Here is a 19,713-nt window from a genome sequence, read left to right as displayed (position 1 = left end):
AGCGGCAACCTTTCCAGCCTTTCCACTCAGGTTTTCACAAAGTAAAAAGGCTGAATTTCTCCAGGCGTCGTCCTAGATGTCGTCCTTGAGGCCGTCCTAGAAGTCATCCTTGAGGTCGTCCTAGACGTCCTTGAATTTGTCCTAGAAGCCATCCTTGAGGTCGTCCTTGAGGTCGTCATAGACTTTGTCCTCAAGGTCGTCCTAAAAGTTGTCGTAGAGGTCGTCCTAGGCGCCGTCCTTGAGGTCGTCCTAGATGTCGTCCCCGAGGTTGTCCTCGAGGTCGTCCTAGATGTCATCCTCTAGGCGTCGTGCTTGAGGTCGTCCAAGAAGTCGTGCTTGAGATCGTCCCATCATAGTACAGCTTCGCTGGTCTTCCTTCCTCACCAAAGTGGAAAAGCTGAAAGTTTTTTTTTTTTTTTTTCTTGGAAAGTTATTTAATTTACAATTTTGGTCGTCGCTACGTTTTCTTAAAGTGAAAGCCTCTACTGGCAACAATGAAAAAGGCGACGTCGAAGGAAGGCAGAGGATCTACAGAGGATCACCAAATACGGGATCACCCTTTGGACTGTAGACATTATTCCGAACCGATTACAAGCAGTTTTATGGTGTGGAACTTTGCTTCAGCACCCACGCAGCAGCACAAAACAAAGGCTCCGCATAGTTCATTTCTAGACTGCCCGCTCGACCTGCAAGCCTGCCTTCCTACGACGTCATGGCACTGGACGGCACAGGTACGGGGTGTTTGTGAAACGTCCGAACCCGGTTTTTCGCACCGCAAAAGCAAACTAAAAATCGCGGAGAGCTCAAACTCCGTCAGAATGTGGCCCCAGCCGTTGAGCAAGATGCCAAACTTAAGCATCAACCGTTATCTTATTCAAAAGTTATGTGATTTTTTTAAAATTTTCATTGGGAAAGTGGGTGCCATTAATGGCGTTATAGAGCTTCAAGCATTCAAGAGCTTCGTCGGCTACCATTTTTCCATTGCCATTTTCAGAAAATCGCTTATAACTTGTGAAAAAGATAACATCTTGCTTGAACGGCTGGGGTTACGTTCTGACGGAGTTCGAGCGCTCCACAATGTCTAGTTTATTTTTGCGGTGCAAAAATCTGGGATCAGGTTTTTCACAAACACCCGGTATATTTGAATGTTGATTTTGGCACCCCCATTTCCACTTGCCGAGTGATACTAAATAGCATACCGGAAAAGGTAAAGGCCCGCGATTCCGAAAATATAGTTATTTAGGGCAGCTAAAAAGAATCTCCAAAGAACCTAAGCACTTTCACACTCCACTTGTCTGAAAAATCCATACTACATGCTAGAGTTACTTGCAGGTTTAGAATGTTAGGGAGTCTACAGTCGGGGATACTTGGAGAAATGGAGGTGCCAACAACTCCCGAGCGTCTTATTATCGCTCTGCAGCTAATTAAATAGCAACATATGCTGATAAGAATGCAGAAGAACAAATCGCGAAGCAAGAAGTTAACTGTTTCGGTGGGCTTGCACTTTCACTGGGCATGCACAGCTGAAATGTGGTTTCAAGGCAGCAAGCACACACTGTATATAATGTGGTGGAAAAGGATATGATGATGATGATGGTCACGTGGGGCCCAGAGCACGGACTCCGAAAAGTGTCTCCGCTTATAATATTTAACCTATCTCTGCGACCAAAGAATATGATCAAGCACGCTGTAGAATTTGGCAAAATAACGATTTAATTACTTTCAAACAACACTTCAATGACTTTCAGGAGTGTGTAGCATACTCCAAAAGGCAAATTTCCTAACAGCTCTCTTTCATTTGTACGAAATTTATGGGGCATACTCGTGGCAGTGGCACAAAGAACGCCATGCCAATAAAAAGTGCACTTACTGAGGAAAACTATCATTAAAAAACAACAATAACACTGGAGTTTTCTTTGTGTGAAACATACAGTAGGACAGCTGTATCACAAGGCTGTAGAAATTACAAAAATTAAATTTTTTTTTTTATAAAAAAAATAAAAAGGATAGTTTTTTTTTTTTTGAGAGCATTAGGTTGAAGGAAGTGCCAGATTTCATCACAAAACAGGATGAAAGCGCAGAAAATAAGTTGACAGCCATAAACTTCACAACACGTAAGTGTGCAAACTCCAAAACGCGGCTTAGTGCATCGTTTCGTCATAAAACGAACGCTTTCCCGAACCGAAATCAGATGTGAAAAAGCGAAACCGAGACAAAATGCCCTTTTCCCCTTCAAGAGGTTCTGGCATGCCAAAAATAACTTATTCGGGAAGAAAGCATCCCAGTCGCAAGACAGAAACATTCCGACGGCATTCCTGCGGAATTTTGAACCCCCTCTAAAACTACATAAAAATTTTAACTTACAAAAAAAAAAAAAAAAAAAAAAAAAGTAGTATTGTCTTTGCCACCAACTTTTGGTAAATCATAGTCACAGACAAGGAGACACCGGACGCCTCTTTCGAATGCCAGGCCTCCAGTACGCGCCCTCTGCCTTCCCCCGTGTGGGCGCTCGAAACTCGCGAGATGCCGAAGTGTCATCGAAGGTAGGAAGCTTGCGCCGGTGGCGGGACAACCGGAAGACCCACCCAATGCTCTCGTCCCGTCGGTAAGTGAACTTACTGAACCGGGCGTCGCTTAATCTAGCGAATCCATTGCCGAGAATCGAGGCCCGTTTGCACACTTGCAACCGCTTGCGACCGAGTTCTTGTTGTTTTTTACGATGACAGAACAAACTGGCGCCATCTACGAGGTGACCCAGGAACTGCATTTCACCAGAGCAAAGATTTAATGATATTTGTGAGACCAAGTGTATGTACTGTCTACGAGGAATGGTCGTTTCCAACACTTGAAACCAAAAAATAAAAATTATGTGGAAAAAAAAAGAAAGCTTTCTTTGCTTAGAGTAACTGTATAAGCTCTGTGGCAGAGCCAGAGTATCGCATTAATTTTCCTTTCGCCGCCAATTTCGTATTGGTGGAGAGCGGTCGCGTGCGCCGAGCTGGATCCAATATTTGCGCGGGAAAGCGAACCTGCAGGTGCCGAGTTTTGAGTGGAGCGCGTTTCTCGCTTTACGTTTGCGAAATATACATCCTACACTAAAATTGAACGAACTGGAACGTTTTTTGACTGTTGAACATTGTCTGTAGCCGCTGAGTACGGTATAATTGCATTAATTGATAATGCAAGCAACGTTTTGAAACATGTTTCCAAAGTCTGCGAGAAGCAGACGACAAGGAGGACAATTGCGTTGCTCGCGTCTGCGGCGCTTGCGGAGTGATACACGACCGGCACATCTGGGCGACTCGGACCGGACAAAAACGCGCAGCTACGGCTCACAAAGGGATGACGTTTTCGTCGGCCACTACGTTTTACCGAGGGCATAGAGAGAAACGGCAAACAAATGACGGGATGACGGCGCACACGCGGCGTGCGGCCGCACTATATTTTGTCTGCTTCGGACGCCGCGGCACGCCTCCCTATGGCCACGTCATCCGCGCCTCTGGATCTCCCGCAGAAGCAATGGTCGCTTCCCGTAGCGCAGCCTGGATCCGACATGGCCACCCGAGAGCACCGTCGCGATACTCCGCTCTGCGAGAGGAGCGTACACAGTTATTCTACTCTCGTTGCAAGAAATTTGAAGAGGTTTGAAGCTAAGCAGCTGCGGGCGTGGGAACCAGTCTTTACTGCGACGTCTCGAATGCTCCGCGAGCCGGCCTTTGCAGCCTCCAGTGCCAGGCAGGGGGGTACGACGAGCCTAGGTAAGGCACCTGTACAAATGCGTCCCAACAAAGCGGCGCGTCCGTCACTCGTAGTACGCGAAGGAGACTTCGTAGAAACAGGCGTTGCCCGCCGGTAGTCTCTTCACCGCCTGGTGGTTGATGTGTTTGACGAACTTCAGCAGCCCGTTGTCTCGGTACACCAGTGCCAGGGAGTTGCTGCTGGGCTCTATCGTCAGGATCTGCGAGTGGCAGGGACGGACCTCGAGACGGTCTTGCAGCTTCCGTAAACACGGGCCTACCAAAACTATGCTTTGTTTCATTCCAAGTCGAGACGCAGACGACAAACTCATGGGACCAATCGGACGGCATAGAAAGCGCACCGTTGTGGAGTTCGTTGTGTTCTCGTACGTGTTCTAACCTCGCTGAACCAATCACAAACGGAAAGAAACAGTAACTCGCGCTTTTGACGATCCTCGATTGGTCGCGTTAGCTCGTGGCGTCGGCTGCGTCTGGACTTGAGCTGAAACCAAGTGTGGGATCGCTAACTTATCTACGCTTATGGCATCCACAATCTTTCGCTCGAATGTCTCGTGACTGAACGCCGCCATTCTGTTCCCTCTCGTCTGCTGCAAGTTGAGAGATGTGGGATAAGCTCCACCCACAAAGGCCTCCACTGTTTGCACTTCGGCGGAGCAAATGCCGGAGAGGAGGAACCTTCCAATCGTGGCAAGCAGAAGGCTTAGTGGGAGGGGCCAGACTCGCTTTACTTAACCTGCAACAGACTATCGCACACGGCGGGCGCAATCGGCGAGTTATGGTACAGCGCCTAAAAAGTATCTCTGACTGGTGTGTCTGGCTTCCTGCCCCGCCCATGCATTGAAAAACAGTCCCGAAGTGGCGACAAACGACGTCGCAAAGGCGCCATCGAACGATGCGATCCTGCAACGACGTGACACGTCCATGACGCCATCAGGGGGAGGTCGAGGAACCACTTTTTTGAACGCGGTAGACAGACTAGTCGGTACGCGTTCCAGACACTGCAGTTACGGTTCGAAGGTGAGATGTCCTGATCTTTAGATGCGGTGTCGGGGAGCTAAGGCCATATTGTTCTGCTCTGTTGCGGACTGTGTTAACATTTCTGGAGGATGGAAAGGCATTTCCTGCGGTTTCAAATGAAGCTCGAGATAACCGAGCACTATTATTTCTGGCACCTAAATGGCTGCAGTGTCGTTACCGCAAGGCGAAGCTTATTTAGTGGCATGAGTCGGAACCATCCATGCAACGGGGACCACGAAACAGAAGCTACAAGTGGGGAACGGCGCGAGGCACCGCATGTTACGGTGAGCGGCCGGCGGTACGGCTGACATACCTCCTCGTCTTCGTCCTTCACGATGTAGGTTGTGAATCCCCCGTACTCCATCTTCCAGTCTGAAAAAGAGGTGAAAAAAATTCATGTCGTATCCGAGTTTGTGAGACGACGAGCGCCTTCTGTTTACTGCAAGTAAGACAACCTGCATTGCCTGTGTTTCTGTAAGCGCAGGGAACAGAAGCCTACAAGGCTCGCCTCGACACAGGACGCAGCAATGGAGCCGAAACAAAACGCGAAGCTACTAAAAGACTCTCCGCGAAACCTCAGAGTGGCAGCTGACATATCGCTTTATCCGTTGCTGAAACATTGACCGCTATAATCCGTGGCTCACAGGAAACTCGTTTTCAAAATCGCAGCAGTGAAGGTTTTGGAATGAGCAGTTTCATGAAACCTCCCACGAAAATTTTGCACAGTATGGCTAGTAGTTGCGAAGAAACGATTTCCAGGTGGAAGCAGTGTAAGAAGAGAACCAACTTACGAATACGTCATGAATGGCCAGGCCGACGTACACCCTGAGTAGGGGCACGCGAATATTCGAAAGTTCGAAGAATTCACGAACGGTGTTCGGTATTCGATTCAAATCGCAACACACTTTTATGGTTAGCATTCCAGCTTTTTCAGACATTTGAAAATTACAAAGTATGCCTTTGGAACTCCTGGATTTCTAGCATCAAGCTTCACCCGCCTTCACACCTGAACACGCGCGTGCAACGCGGACGAGAAAACGCCACGCCGGCGTCCCCCGACGAGCGTGGGGCGGCTCCGGACCTCACCTCCCACGTTGAGGTAGAGCTTGAGGTCGAGGGAGCACTCCTGCGAGCTCGGGTCGTCGTCGTGCGCCAGGATGTAGTTGCCGTGGCCCCACTTGTAGACCTTCTGCGTGCATCTGGCCCTCGGCTCGTCCCCCTCCTCTTCTTCCTCCTCCTCCTCCTCCGAGGAGGAGTCGTCGCTGCGCTGGGCCAGTCGGTGCAGCCGGAGCCCCGTCAGGTTCGACAGGATCAGGAACATGGCGTCCGAGCGGAACACCGACAGACACTCTTCCACGACGGGCGGCAGCGGTAACGGGTCCTGCAGCGTGTTCCTGCCAATGGAACGGGTCGCCTTTTCAAAACTTGGCGTCTTTACAGGACTGAACTCGCTGGATCCTGGGAAAGCGGCACTAATGCCTTCCCCGCCCACTAGCTGGACACAGCCAACTAACATACACATGACCAAAGCCTTGAGAGGCGATTGGCTGATCGGTTTCTGTTGCCACGGCAATCACCGTTTTGGTCTTTTAAGATTTTTGCAAGGCTCGTTTTGAACCATTTGCGCCAAGATCACTATGGAGCGCCATTGCACTGAAACCGTTCCTCACCAACATAAGCGTCTCCATAGGTCTCTTATCTCCATAGGTCTCTTAGTGTCTCCATAGGTCTCTTATCTCCATAGGTCTCTTACAACCATATTATTTTTTTCGCATATTTAGAGACAGAAAAATTATTTCTCAATGCCTCCATGCATCGACGCCACATGCGGTGGTGACGCGAAGATGTGCGCCTGTTTCGCGAGTGTCTGGCGAACTAAATTCCTGCATGAAAGAAAGGTCTTCATAAAGCAACCCGTCCCCGCAAATTTGGGACGGTTCACCGAGAATGGAGGTCAAAAAGAGACTTCTCATTCGATGGACCAAAACTGCACCCATCGGCCACCTTGGCGCTACTGTCCCAGCATTTGGTGACTTTATATGGGACGTGGCAAATAGCGAAAGAGTGGTGCTCGGCATGCATCTTCAATATGTTTAGCGTGCGTTCACCGTGTCCCAACTGTGGTCCCTCAACTTTTACGCCCGACGACATCGCAGGAGTGTCACGTTCTTGCCAGGTGCAATTTTGGCGTTGTCCCAGCAGCGGTGAAGACACGGCAGACGCCTGTCCCGTTGCGGCCCGTTCTTAGCTCGACAGTCCACGGAAGCTTGTGCATCAACCGGTTTGGACGTCGTGACGACGGAAACTCTGGCGTTCGCTCGTCTTTTTCGCCGGAACTTCTACAATTGACCGCCAGGATCGCTACGTCCGACGTCAAAACACACCGGCTACTGCGATGACGTTTGTTGCCAGTTCGGGACCACTTTTGATGCATGGGTGGGGTAGGATGAGAAATACGCCAGTCAAAGACGCATTACAGCCATTGTAGCAAAAGTATGAAATCCTAGCTTTCGTACGGCACCTCTGGATTTCAAGTGAGGGCATTTTCCTTCGGAGCTGGAGCCAAATTGTCGGCCACCTACGCTGCTAGTTCTCCCAAGGGCATGCAGTCGCATGAACACTACTGCGCGGTGCATGTTACGGGAGCCAGGTTAACAGTCATGCTGGACTGTCCCCGTGCAGAGCAGGGACACCGGAGGTCCATACGACTTTCCGGCGTCGAAGCCTACACTAAACGAGTAATTTTTCTCATTTTGCCTAGCTCTCCCAAGAAGAACCCAGCTTGGTTTGGGTCATGAGCGACGGCCAAGAAATCGAGGCCAATTCTCTTCCGCCAACGTGCAACAGAAAAAATGAAGAATTTTGCCACCAACGGAACTAAAGGTGTGATGAAAGGCACTTGCCTATGGTTCCAGGGACCCATCCGGTGCCATATGATTGAAGGATCCCGCAGTGCCTCTTCCAAAGCTTTAAACTTCTCTTCCTAAAAAAGGAAAAAATAAGAAGCAGTAGCATCATATTTGTCCTACTTGTTTAATCTCTCTTCAATCTCGAAAAAAACATAACTAGTTTTGGATTGTGTTTTGTTGCTTAACTTTTATCTGCTATCTTCGTTGGTTCACAATAACAGCTACTGTATCTAGTTCAGGATGCCTATAGTACTGAATTAAGGTGAGTAGCCCACACTGCAAGACCTGCAGCTGCCAGATGCCAGAACGACAATAAAAGAAAAGTTACGGCACCGTAAAACAATCTTATTTTTCTAAGGTGCTGTCGTAATAAGAACTGTAGGGGTCGTTCTCCACACCACCTACGACGAACCGAGGCATCCAGACTACCTCGTTTAATCGTTCCAGCTTGTTCAGAAAAGAAAGCTAATTGATCAGTTGCTTGCAACTTGTAAAGTGCTTGCAATCAAGTAGTTTTTGGTGCCCCTAGATATTTTTGCAACATGTAAGTTACTTGCAATTAAGCATCGATCTCCACCCCTGCTTGTTTCGGTTTGGGGCTCTGAGTAAAGGTCCGTTCACACTCTTGCAACCGAGTACGACCGAGAAAGACCAGACCGGTTTTTAAGCCTCTTGCGACCTCTTAGGACCGGATGCGCCACAGCGGGGCTGGTCCTAAGATGTCGAAAGAGGCTTGAAGACCGGTCTTTTCTCTCTCGGTCGTACTCGGTTGCAAGAGTGCGAACGGGTCTTTAGACACTTGACGAGAAAGTCGGCAAGATTGGCGACCACCGCAATTGGCCAGCGCGGCACCGGCCAGCTGTTCCGGTCAACGCCCTCACCGAGCGTCCAACTTAGAGCCCTTCGATGAGCATGATATCATTACGCCATGACGCATGTTAAAGACACCAGAAAAACAGTAATAGTGCACTGACTAAATTTCTCATCTGTCTAACAGAGAGGTCAGATTCCATTTTGAAAAGACTAACTTCCTGCTGTCTGTTCATCTATACAACAAATGGGCTTACTCATCAAGCAGTTTCTTAATTACAACTAGACTGCCGTCCTTAATCGATTGGTTGTTCGAAACATGGAGCGTAAGCTAAGACAAGACAACGTCTCACAAACCTGCAGAAAGTCTTCGAGGAATATCTCCGAATTTGATCTGAAGGTCTTTCGGATCTTCTGGATGATCTCGTCTGCCAAGTAAATTGGGTTGATCCACGAACGGAACACGTCTAACTGGCAGCACAAGAAAAAGGCACGCAACAGTAAGCAGAGAGGAGAGCAATGACCCAAACGGAACAGCCTGATACACGGATGAAATATGTAAGGTAAACTATGAGAAATGAAAGTACCGAAGTCAAATATAGTACATGTTGCAGAATAAGGAAAATGGGACACGCCCTTCCCGCAATGCTCCCACTCTTTCCACTTTAACAAAACAAAAGCTGGAGAGGAGGTGAGTCCACTTACCTCCTCTCTGGCGAATGTTCTGCTAAAGTGAAAAGAGTGAAGGCCTGGGTGAGATGAGTTTGTCCCGCCTTCTCTTCACCTGCAACAGATTACAGGTGTACCAGATGCCAGAAAGCATTCCAAGGAAAGCACACTTTCTCGAACTCTTCGATGCAAGCAACCCTGGCGTGGGCACCAGGCATTGCAGTAAATGCCAATGACTCGGGAGCACGTAACTATCGCTCGTTTTTATGGCGACGGTTGTTAACGGCAAGGTTTTGCAGTGGATTCCCGAGCGTGTTTTGTGTGGGGCCGTAGCAGGAAGCTATATCAAGCGAGAGAAAAGTATACAGCTAGGTAAGCCACGTGATCGCGTAAGCAAAGCGTGGGGTGTATATACACCAACTGAGAGTGCTCATGCCTCGCTGAATTTAAAGGAAGGTGTCCACGTGCTGCTATGACATGAAAGGGGCACACGAGCACTTTCTGTAGAAGCAATTGTTTTTGATGGAATATCGTTTGCTGGGCTTCAGTCAATAAAAATGACCAATTCTAGATGGCAAGATGTCCTCGCAAACTCGCGGCAATGCGCCGAGAAACTGAGAGAGAGGACGAGACGAGAGCGCGCGAGGACGTCGCAACACCGAGCTGATTCGAACAATCAGTGGGAAGCACTAAAGCTAGCTTCCTTTGTATGCACGGCACTCGTTGAACGCGTTCGGATGCGAGAGCCAAATGCCGGCGTTCTGCGTTTTAATGCGTTCGACGAGCGCGGAGGAGACAAGGGGATCTAGCTTTAGATCTACACACTAATCATTCAAATCAGAGCTCCGTGTTCTGACGTCTCTGCATGCCCTCGCCTCCTCCTCCCCCTCAGGTTCTTGGCGCACAGAAATAAACAGGCACTATATGGGGGTGGCAGTGATGTGATTGACGTAAGCCGTTTTGGAGTACCTTTTGGAGCAGCCAAAACAGTGTTTTGGAGCAGCAAAAGTGGCCTTTGGAGCAGCCAAGACAGTGTTTTGGAGCAGCCAAAACAGTGCTTTGGAGCAGCAAAAGTGGCTTTCGAAGCAGATATTCTTAGACAAATAAAAATATTTGTTTAAAGTGCTCGACACGCGAGGGGTACCTTGCTCGCCGAAATAAACTAATTATGCGGAAGACTTGTCTTTAAAGTGACACTGACAGGGCATTTATGCTCGCCGAGGTTTGTATTCGTACACGACACATGAGAGCTCAACTGCCCAGAACAGAATTTGCGGCTCGAAATTCGGTTTTTTTCTGCCCGAAAACCGCCGATCAAGAACTGGCCGGTTTGAGTCGGGCTCACTCCCTTCTCCTAGTCATGTGCCGTTTCCTATGGTTTAGACACAACCACCAAAGATAATCAAAGTCGTGGGTCATCAAAGGCACACACACACAATATTAAAAAAAAAGACAAAAATATGATACCCATTTTTTGTGGCTTGTAAAAAGCTGCAAATGCATTGAATGAAAAAGAAAAAAAAAAAAGTTGCACAGCCACGTGACTTTTGATAACTTTCTCCTTTATATTTTCTTCTTCCTCCCCAGTCAAGTTTCAGTTTTGGTTTCGAGCAGTTGCATCTTTTTTGGCGGGTGTTAGTGTTCCTTTAAGGTGTCAAGCGACACTGCATCACTTAATGTAATGTCATGGGACACTGACGTGACACTGTGACATGACAACGACCTGATGTCAAGTGAACTGGTCCACATGTGATCGTGCTGATGACATTATGTGATTGACGTCTGCTAAACATGGTGGGCGCGTTCAGAGAGTGAGGTTTTTCATGGCGTCACGTGGCACTTTCCTCCGCGGTTCCAGCCCGTTTGAACACATTCCACATTAAAGCAGGGACAATAAAAGTGTGCCTAGACACTCTCTCGGGATCCTTACCTCCACGGAGCAGTAGCCGAGACGGTTCTCGACGGGTCCAACGTAGGGCGGAGGCCTCTGGATCGGAGGTCCGTGAAACCAACCCCCGATAGAGAGTCTCAGCTTGTCCTCGCTCAGCACCTCGGCCACTTGGTGGAACGACACCGGGCTCACCTCGAAGAATGCCAAACTGTTGTACCTGCACGCCAGAGCCGAGGTGAGCGAAGCGGCCGCGCAGGTCCCACAAACACCCAAGAGAGGACCAAACACGTTCCTATGTGCTACGACTAAAACGCGGGCCACAGAAGTCAACTTGCAGAAAAAGTCTGCGGGTTCGTTCTTGCCTTTGGTTCCACCACTCTGTGTTTTTGTCAGCCTTATCGCATGATGCAATGGCTCCACCGAAACTTTGTTGTGCAAATACTGCGTGGGACGTAGCTTGGAGTAAAAGAAATTAGATTACACATTCTTTGCGAGAAATGCCAGTGTTTGCTTAATAGAAGAATCGTTGAGAAACTAAACAAGAAAAAACAACAACCATCCTCAAGCTGTTGGTGAAACTTCCAACCAGGGCCGCAACCAGGGGGGGGGGGTTAGGGGGTTCTGACCCCCCCCCGAAATTTTTTTCTGGGTACGGCCCTGGTCGGTGCACTTGCAGCTAGCCGATTTTAATCTCCACCTCTGCGCACGCGCAGTGGCACCGGTCGGCTACCGGGTACCAAACCGGGACCAGTTCTTCGGTTTGCTATAACTCTCCATTATATGCCACCGATGCACATGATTCATAGGCGAAAATAAGACAAAATGGCCGCCGTTGTCCCCGAAAACCCCCCCCAAAATTTTTTTCTGGGTACGGCCCTGCTTCCAACGACAAGCAGCTTTGATTTCCGCATCTTTGCCTCGACACGCTCGCTGAAATCTTTGTCGGGACAAACAGGAGGCGGTGCAAGACTGAGCAATCGGCACGCACCTGGGTACGACCGAACGGACGATGTCCCTTGGACAGTTGTGGGTGTCCACGTCGAACAAGTCGAGCGCTCCGCCGTCGCTCTCCTTCCAGTTGAAAGTGAGGTAGAGGATGAAGGCAATGCGACGGCCTTCCAGCTCGTCGTCGTGGCACAGCAAGACGTCTGAAACAGAAGGACCTGGCCTTTTAATGAACCGGCAGCCCCCTCACAACCGGTATTTCAAATTTAATCTTTATCTTACACCCAGAATACAAAATGGGAGTAAGGGGACAGGGGGAAAAATTAATTGCAACAAAGCAGCTTGCCAGAAAAAGTAACAAAATATTTCAACAGGAATCAATAAGCTTCATATGAGAAACAATATATAGTTAGAGAGGAAAGAATTGGTACAATGTTTTTCTTCATGCAGGCGAATGCGAAACGCCTTGCTCGTCTAACAAGTAAAAGAGTGTCGATAATGTACTGAAGCGTCTCTAGCTTGTAGCTTGTTCGAGGACAGTGGTTCCCAAATGGGGGTTCGTGAACTCTTTGGGGTCCGTGAAGCCCAGCCTCATCAGTCAAGCTCGGCAATAAAAGGTGTCTTTTCTTAGAATGAAACGAAACATTCCAATTTCGCGGTGAGTTTTTTCGCGTATATGTCAATAAGAGAAGTCTACTTCACAATAGCCCTTAGTTATTTCATTTAATAAATCGCTATCATAATTAACCTATATCTTTCCCTTCCCTTCACCACAAATGGGGTCCTCCATTATATCCGTCGATCTACAAGGGGTCCAGGGCGTGGCACTTCCCATGACCCTGTGCTCAGTGGCGTAGCCAGGAATTTCTTTTTGAGGAGAGGGGAGGGGGCTGAAGCTTCATAAGCTGCTCCCTGCTCCCCCCCCCGGCTATGCCACTGCCAGTGCTGCACACTCCACATGCAATATCTTTTCCAATTAAGTTAGCAGTTTGTTGCAATGTATGATTTGTAAATTTAAGAGATGGTAGAATGCGCCTCTGATTGGTGTGTTCATACTGCGTCATGCGGTAAACACATCAATCAAAGACGCATTATTGTGAGATGGTGTGATAGTGGCGCCTCCCAAAAAGCACAGCGGGCAGGCAAGGCACTCTTTTGCCTGCTCGCTGTGTTTATCGGGAGATGGCGCTACAAGCTACAACCATCGTCAACTCGGTCGCCTGCAAACACGTCTGCCACTCACATTGGCAAGTTTGTCCCTCTCACTTTTTTCAGGATCCAGGGAGCTACGCCCTGATATTTCGCCAGGTACGACGCACCATCTAAACACATGTTCAGTAAAAGTTCAAACTTTCTTTGTGTATACAAGCAGATTTTTTTCGGCTAGTTTTATAGGCGCCAAGATTCATTGTGGGCACCTACTTACCAGTGTGGGCATACTTTGAGCAGGTCAAGCTGATCTTCCCATCTAATGGGATGTCTGTCACATCCTGTAGCCAAGGGACCATCTTTTCAGTCAGACAGTTTCTGTGAAGCAAAAGATGCTGTCAACCATGTATCCATCCCGACTGCCTAGCATGATCAGGTGCAGGCTTACCTGAATGCCTCTATGTAGGGTGTGTCAAACTGTTGCAAATCATCAGACTGAAAACCAAAAATGACGATGTCTGTCAGCCCACTTTAGAAATGCGCATATGAATGTTTATGCTGCTTACCTGCTGGAACTTATACAAATCATTGTTCTTCTGGTGAAAGTCGATGTCAAAGAGCTCATTCTTCAGGCTTTCCACATTGTCATTTCCGACCAAGAAATGATGCAGGAGACAGAAGTTAAAGGGCTTCGAAGTGAGTTCAGCAACATTTTCTGTAACATTGTTAAAGTCTCACTATAATCTCAGTTAAAAGGACGCTCCTCCCAGTGCTGTGTTAACAGCTCCAAGGAGGTGTTGGTTAGGTGTTGGCTGTGCAAGCCTTACGCGAGGAAACACAACCAAAAGTTCACATTTCGGCCGTCAGGGCACTAGGGGGCCTAAGGGGGGCACTAGGCTTGTGCGCGAGCCCCATGCTTTGACCGTAGCTGCCGTGCACGTGCGCGTTCGTGCAGTACATGTGCAGTTGGTAGTGTTGTGCAAGCGCTGTTCAAAACAACAGCCACTAGCCTGTGGTCAAATGACTGGCGCTCCAGTGACATTCCTTAGACAGGGTCACACTGGAGCGGGGGGGTGTTCCAGGGCTGCCAATACCTTATTTTTTTTTAACCAACGTTTTAGCATTTGTGGGTGGTAGCAGACGACCAACATGGCTCTAGATAACGCAGACAACAAAAATAAAATCACGCAGTAACTCACCGATTTCACACGGCTTTTGATCACGAAACGCTTCTCGAATGTCATTTTTCGTCGGTTCCAGGAACAAGCTGCGGTTCGCTTCCAACACGACGCTGTTCTTTTTGCGTTTCGGTTCGACAGTGGCAGTCTGGTTCTTCGGCTTGTCACTATTCATACGCTTTGACGAACTCATAATAACATTGAAGAGCAGACACAGCTCTATTTAATTCCTAGTTTTCGCAGTTTCTGCGCAGTTTAGCCCTTTAAATAGCTGCTGCACGCCGCAAACACGGACCCACGATCCACGTGAGAAATGTCACCGGAAGTTTGAGTGACGACATTAAGTTTAACTTCCAGTACGCAACTTCCGGACTTGGCCACCACTTGACGATACTTCCGGTAGCGTCCGGCGTTTCGATTGCGTTCAGTGGAGTGGAGCCGGTGAGTTGTTGTAATTTACGCTGAAAAGTCTTCATAGCCAAAAATGGTAAGTTCGAACTGAGTTTATAAAGTTACAGATTTGCGCGAGACGCGCCTCAACATCGGTGGCTTGTAATGAAGGCCCAAGTTGCACGAAAGTTAAGAGATTGTATCTTCCCACAGTTACCGCTGTCCCTGCTTCGGACTGCACAAAATCATCCCATGGTAAGTAAGCGTCACAGCTTTGTTTGCTAGTTAAGTTCGGTAACTATGTGATCGGGTGAAAGCGCCTCCGAAATGTATGTGTTTTTATCTTCTTTTAGCTTGTAGAGCTCAAAAACGGAGAAACCTACAACGGGCATCTGGTGAGCTGTGACAACTGGATGAATATCAACCTTCGAGAAGTCATCTGCACTTCGAGGGTATGTTTGTGCACAGAAAAACAAACAAAAGCGTTTAACATAGCCCAGGGAGCTTGACATACCTGCCAAGGCGTTTGGACTAGTGAGCGTTTTGTTAGGAATTGTTAGTAAAAAAAAGTGCAAGTCATTCTTAGCAGTGAGAGAGTGCAGGCGAGCTGGTAATCAATCGTCATCTTGTAAAGTCATTCTGTTGTTACACCTGTGCTGAGTAGGAGTTCTGCATTGCACATTGCATCACCACATCTTCACGTTCCCGCGACTTGAGAAGCATCTGTGGGATGTGTTAGGTGTGGTGGCAGGGGTTAATGATGTTGTCAAAGCACTATGCGAACAAACCTAATAATGCACAGTTTACATATCATGCACAGTATGATGCTATAGATATCATTCCTTATAATAAGGATTACAGTCACAAAGAGGAGGTTAGAAGATTGGTGGGAAAAGATTAAGCATCATGTCGCACAAAATTGGCCGGTTAGACAACTTAACGAGATGGAATTTAGAGCAAAATCTAAAGGAGTATAACCTCACTAACCTACATTTTGAGTCAAGTTTCCGCACTTTGAAAGGGAAGGAATGGGTTTAATTCCAACGACATTGGGAAGTATATTTTGTTCAATAATAAAACAGCAAAAAAATTTGCGACAACTTACGAGTAGAGAGCGTGTATTACAGAGAGTTTCCAACTGCTGGATGGGGGTCACGTGGTTTATGGGCCGCGTCTGCAGTGCGAGCTGCGACAAGTTGTCGAAATTGTTTATCATTTGCAAACATCTCTGCCTTTCCGTCTTCTTTCCTCCCCGCCGCGCGAAAACAAATCTCCGCAGCAGGCGTCCGCCATTAAATTGCTATAGCTTTCAATGGTTTGAGACGGACCCTCTACGTAATCTAGGCTCTCTACTTATGAGGGAACACTGGCGCCATCCATCAAGTAGCCCTGGAATTTTCTCGATCCGCGTACGACTAGACCAAAGGTTTTGCAGTATTTGCGGAATCAAATCTACGCTGCATCGAAGAGAAATGGTCACTCGTAACATTGTCAGAATTCTTTCCAAGCCCACAGCGTGAGAATGATGCGTCAAAAACGAGAAAATATAAACGTCCGTCGGGAATGCTCCAGGGCTACCGGATAGATTGCGCAGCACGTTGTATTTTTTCGGAACGCACATATTTTCATTATTGATATCACCCTACACCGAGTGTTTGTCCCTCCCCGCTCAGGACGGTGACAAGTTCTGGCGGATGCCGGAGTGCTACATCCGCGGGAGCACCATCAAGTACCTCCGCATCCCGGACGAGGTCATCGACATGGTCAAGGAGGAAATGCTGGTCAAGGGCCGGGGCAGGGGAGACATGAACAAGCGGGGAGGCATGGGCCCTCGTGGCGGCAGGGGCGGAAGGGGTCAGTACCTAACCCTCGATGCGGAAGTCCCGCCCCTCGAACGACGACGGGAGAGGTGCTCTTAACGCCTGTCGACACACTTTCGTTTCCTTACGAACAAGTAGTTGCGATCCCGTACGACGAGAGAACACATTGGCACGTGGACTCCGTCTATGAAGTGGACCTGAAACTGCATTTCTCTAGAGCGAAGGTTGTGCTGTATTTGCGAGATGATGTGCACGTAGCGTCTCTGAGACGTGGTCGCTTATAACATTGTCGAAAGTTTTTCGAGCCAACAAAGAAAGAACGACGCGTGAAGGAATGTGGGAATTATACAAAAATGCCGAGTGTTCCACAGCCACCCGATAGATAGCGCAGGTGTAGCCTCTCGTCATAAGATTCCAAGAGGTTTAGAAGCACCCAGTCGTAAGGATTCGCAAGTGTGTGAACTGGCCTTTTATGGTCACCGGCAGGATAAGAATGACCTGGAGGACTTTCAGTTTTTCTGCCTCTGGCACAAGTTTCCTACCTTCAACGACGCTTTGGTGTTTCGTTAACTTCAAGGGCGGTCATGTGGCGGAAGTATGGTGGAATGCGACAGGTGCATGCTGGAGGCCGGCATCTGAAAGAGACGTCCAGCGCTCGTTGTCCTCTTGGTCACTATAGACGTTTGCAAGCAGCCACGCTTCAAAAGCCAGTCTGGTGCTTGCAATCACCCCTACTTCAAACGCTAGTCTGGTATATGCTATCACCCACACTTCAAAAGCCAATCTGGTACTTGCAATCGCCCACATTGGGAGCACTTTCCAGTAGCTAGTCATCTGGTGAAACCTGGACCTTGGGCTCGAACAAATGTGAGACCGTAGGGGGATACAGCGCCATCTGCGGGGTTATCGCCTGTTTTGCATGCACTTGCGCGCACCGTAACGAGTAGTAGCCGATTTCTTGTCGTGCTTTCGTGGCTTGAAAACATTTTGTAGTATTGTGATAGCTAGAGCACTCCGCCAGTCTTGGCGAAGTCTTGCAATTGATTCCCCGAAATCAGCCGGATTTTTTCGGCGGCCACCAGTTAGCAGGAGGGTGTGGGTTGCGCTGCATTTTGAGTGGATGCCAATTTGTTCTTCCTTACGTACGTGTGCATTCTCTGGCATTGTCGAGCCTTTCGGATCGGTCGATGTAGTGGTACAAGACTGGCCAAGTTAGTTTTTGTTTCTATAGTCACAGGCAAGTTGGTAGTTTAACTTTCTACAAACAAATGGTAATGAGGATACAAAATGGCTGCATATCTAAACTGTGCGTCATGTTGTTTAGACATCTCGAACGTATACAGGCCTCATATACCTTTCATCGTCCTCAAGGCTGCCATTAGTTTGGCACAGAGGCCATACATTGAGATGATGATAGTGATCACAGTTGCCAAACTGAATTTCGAAAAGTCTAGCGCACATTGAATGCCCATACCACCATTCTCTCTCTTTTGCAGGCACGCCATTTGGAGGCAGGGGCGGAGGCAGGGGAGGTCCCGGCGGCGGGGGAGGCCGTGGCGGTGGACAGGGGAGAGGAGGAAGGGGAGGGCGTCCCGGCCTGGGATAGACTCGCGTCCGGGCAGTGGTTTCTGTTTAGCACATCCCCCGTTCTGCAGTGTGCGAAGAAGATCGCCTCATCTGTAAATAAATCGCCCCTCCTGATACGCCCAGACTCCCGGCTCGCTCACTCGGCGAATCGGATTTGACATCGGCTGCAAAGTGAGTGTCCGGTGGCCGTTGCGTTTCGAGCGCTACATGGTTCGGAAAGAAGGGTTGTGGAATGAATGCAACCAGCACCCGCTTCGAAACCCAGCTCGTCAAATATCTCCAAGGAAGTGTGTAAGCGTTGTTTCGATGGTAACGTCTAAATCCGTCGCTTTCAATCTTGTTAGAAAATACCGGGCAGTTGCCTTTACGTTTACCGTCCCATCCAACCCATACATCGAAAGTGGTCCCGACGTGGCAACCAATGGCGTTGCAGAAGCCGGGGTGTCGTGTCGTCCAATGTCGCGATCCTGGTAGCAGGTGCTCGAAGTCCTGCCAAAAAGGGTGAGCGAAGACGAACGTCTTTGCGGCGTCCCAACTTCTGGCTGACAAAGCTTCTGCGGACTGTCGAGCCAGAGAACCACCTGCAGCAGAACACATGCACCGCCCCTGCTGCGACATCGCCAGAACTGGGGCTGGCGGCAACGTGACGCTTCTGCTAAGTCGCCGGGGAGAATTCGAGAGACTACTTATTAGGACGCAGCAAGCACATCGGTCAGAGACACGTTACAGGCACGATGGTTGTGGTAATCATGTTTTCGTTCGTTTCAGTGCCGTTACTCATCAACGCATCCGGCGATAGAACGGCGATACAAAAGCTTTCCCAAATGGTAATCAGTTTCGTCCCGGTGCTACCTATGGCAGGGAGTCGCTTCCCTGAGAGCAAGGACCTGCAGGAATTGATTTTAGTCTTTGATAGTATGTACAGTGTGCTGAACTGTTAAATGTAACGCTCGAGCGATGGCTGAAACTGATATCACCGCCACGTAACGAAGATGTCTCGGAGAATAAGACGGCTCTTCCCGAAATTGTTGCCACTTCCCGATACAAGTTGCATGACCTTGTCATTTTTCTTTTTTTGTCAACCTCGCCTTAAATTTGAACTTTTTTCTTTCCCACCTCGGTAAATTTTTTACTACAACTACATTGCAGTTATCTTTGATACGACGGTGAAAAACAACAGCAGGAGGCTATATTTATATTTGGCACATTGACAGCATCCAAGCCTTATCGGAATTTGACTGTGTTTTACAACACTCCCCGATAAAGGCAAACCTAGTGTAAACAGAACAAAAATAGAAAGTGAAAAGGCAACATGTTTTGTTATGTTACCCCCTAAGCAAGCATCGGTCATTCCGTCCATACTGAGGGTGTAATGCAGGAAAGAACAGCGGTGCAAGCAGCAAGACTGCACTAGCAGACGACGTAGGCAACGTCTGGTGCCCATGGTCGCACATTACATTGGACAACTGAACACACTGTGGATATTTATTATAACCAGGCATGAAGACATGCTTCTACGAGATATGCATTAACAGTGTATACAAACTGTGAATAGAACAACTATTTTATTCTCAGTATTTTTATGTCCAT

The 19,713-nt window shown here is 48.4% G+C and overlaps 2 protein-coding genes across 2 annotated transcripts; one reads left to right on the top strand and one right to left on the bottom strand.

Annotated features, from left to right (window-relative positions):
* Window positions 1–1,689: 1,689 nt before the first annotated feature.
* Window positions 1,690–14,654, bottom strand: LOC8033671 (prolyl 3-hydroxylase OGFOD1). Its single transcript, XM_029974854.4, has 11 exons — window positions 14,348–14,654; window positions 13,715–13,863; window positions 13,597–13,643; window positions 13,426–13,526; window positions 12,043–12,202; window positions 11,094–11,271; window positions 8,852–8,965; window positions 7,679–7,758; window positions 5,862–6,169; window positions 5,089–5,147; window positions 1,690–3,958 (listed from the first exon to the last, which is right to left on the bottom strand). The coding sequence occupies exons 1-11, from the start codon at window positions 14,517–14,519 to the stop codon at window positions 3,803–3,805; spliced, it is 1,524 nt and encodes a 507-aa protein (XP_029830714.3). The 5' UTR covers window positions 14,520–14,654; the 3' UTR covers window positions 1,690–3,802.
* Window positions 14,655–14,734: 80 nt separating this feature from the next.
* On the top strand, window positions 14,735–18,237 carry LOC115315634 (U6 snRNA-associated Sm-like protein LSm4). Its single transcript, XM_040500613.2, has 5 exons — window positions 14,735–14,813; window positions 14,930–14,971; window positions 15,070–15,168; window positions 16,390–16,570; window positions 18,033–18,237. The coding sequence occupies exons 1-5, from the start codon at window positions 14,811–14,813 to the stop codon at window positions 18,140–18,142; spliced, it is 435 nt and encodes a 144-aa protein (XP_040356547.1). The 5' UTR covers window positions 14,735–14,810; the 3' UTR covers window positions 18,143–18,237.
* Window positions 18,238–19,713: the final 1,476 nt, after the last annotated feature.

Source organism: Ixodes scapularis, unplaced genomic scaffold (genome assembly GCF_016920785.2).
Source record: "Ixodes scapularis isolate PalLabHiFi unplaced genomic scaffold, ASM1692078v2 PGA_scaffold12__126_contigs__length_90152505, whole genome shotgun sequence".
NCBI lineage: Eukaryota > Metazoa > Arthropoda > Arachnida > Ixodida > Ixodidae > Ixodes > Ixodes scapularis.
Note: the sequence above shows the minus strand (reverse complement) of the source record. Positions and strands in the feature narration are given on the sequence as shown.

Bases quoted from the DNA above. Each gene is read 5' to 3' on its own strand.
- LOC115315634 (XM_040500613.2), top strand. The intron at 14,972-15,069 runs GTAAGTAAGCGT...ATCTTCTTTTAG, and splicing joins CTGCACAAAATCATCCCATG to CTTGTAGAGCTCAAAAACGG. The intron at 15,169-16,389 runs GTATGTTTGTGC...CTCCCCGCTCAG, and splicing joins AAGTCATCTGCACTTCGAGG to GACGGTGACAAGTTCTGGCG.
- LOC8033671 (XM_029974854.4), bottom strand. From the start codon at position 14,519: ATGAGTTCGTCAAAGCGTATGAATAGTGACAAGCCGAAGAACCAGACT. The intron at 11,272-12,042 runs GTGCGTGCCGAT...TCTGGCGTGCAG, and splicing joins GTCCGTTCGGTCGTACCCAG to GTACAACAGTTTGGCATTCT. The intron at 7,759-8,851 runs GTTTGTGAGACG...TTCCTTTTTTAG, and splicing joins TCCTCGAAGACTTTCTGCAG to GAAGAGAAGTTTAAAGCTTT.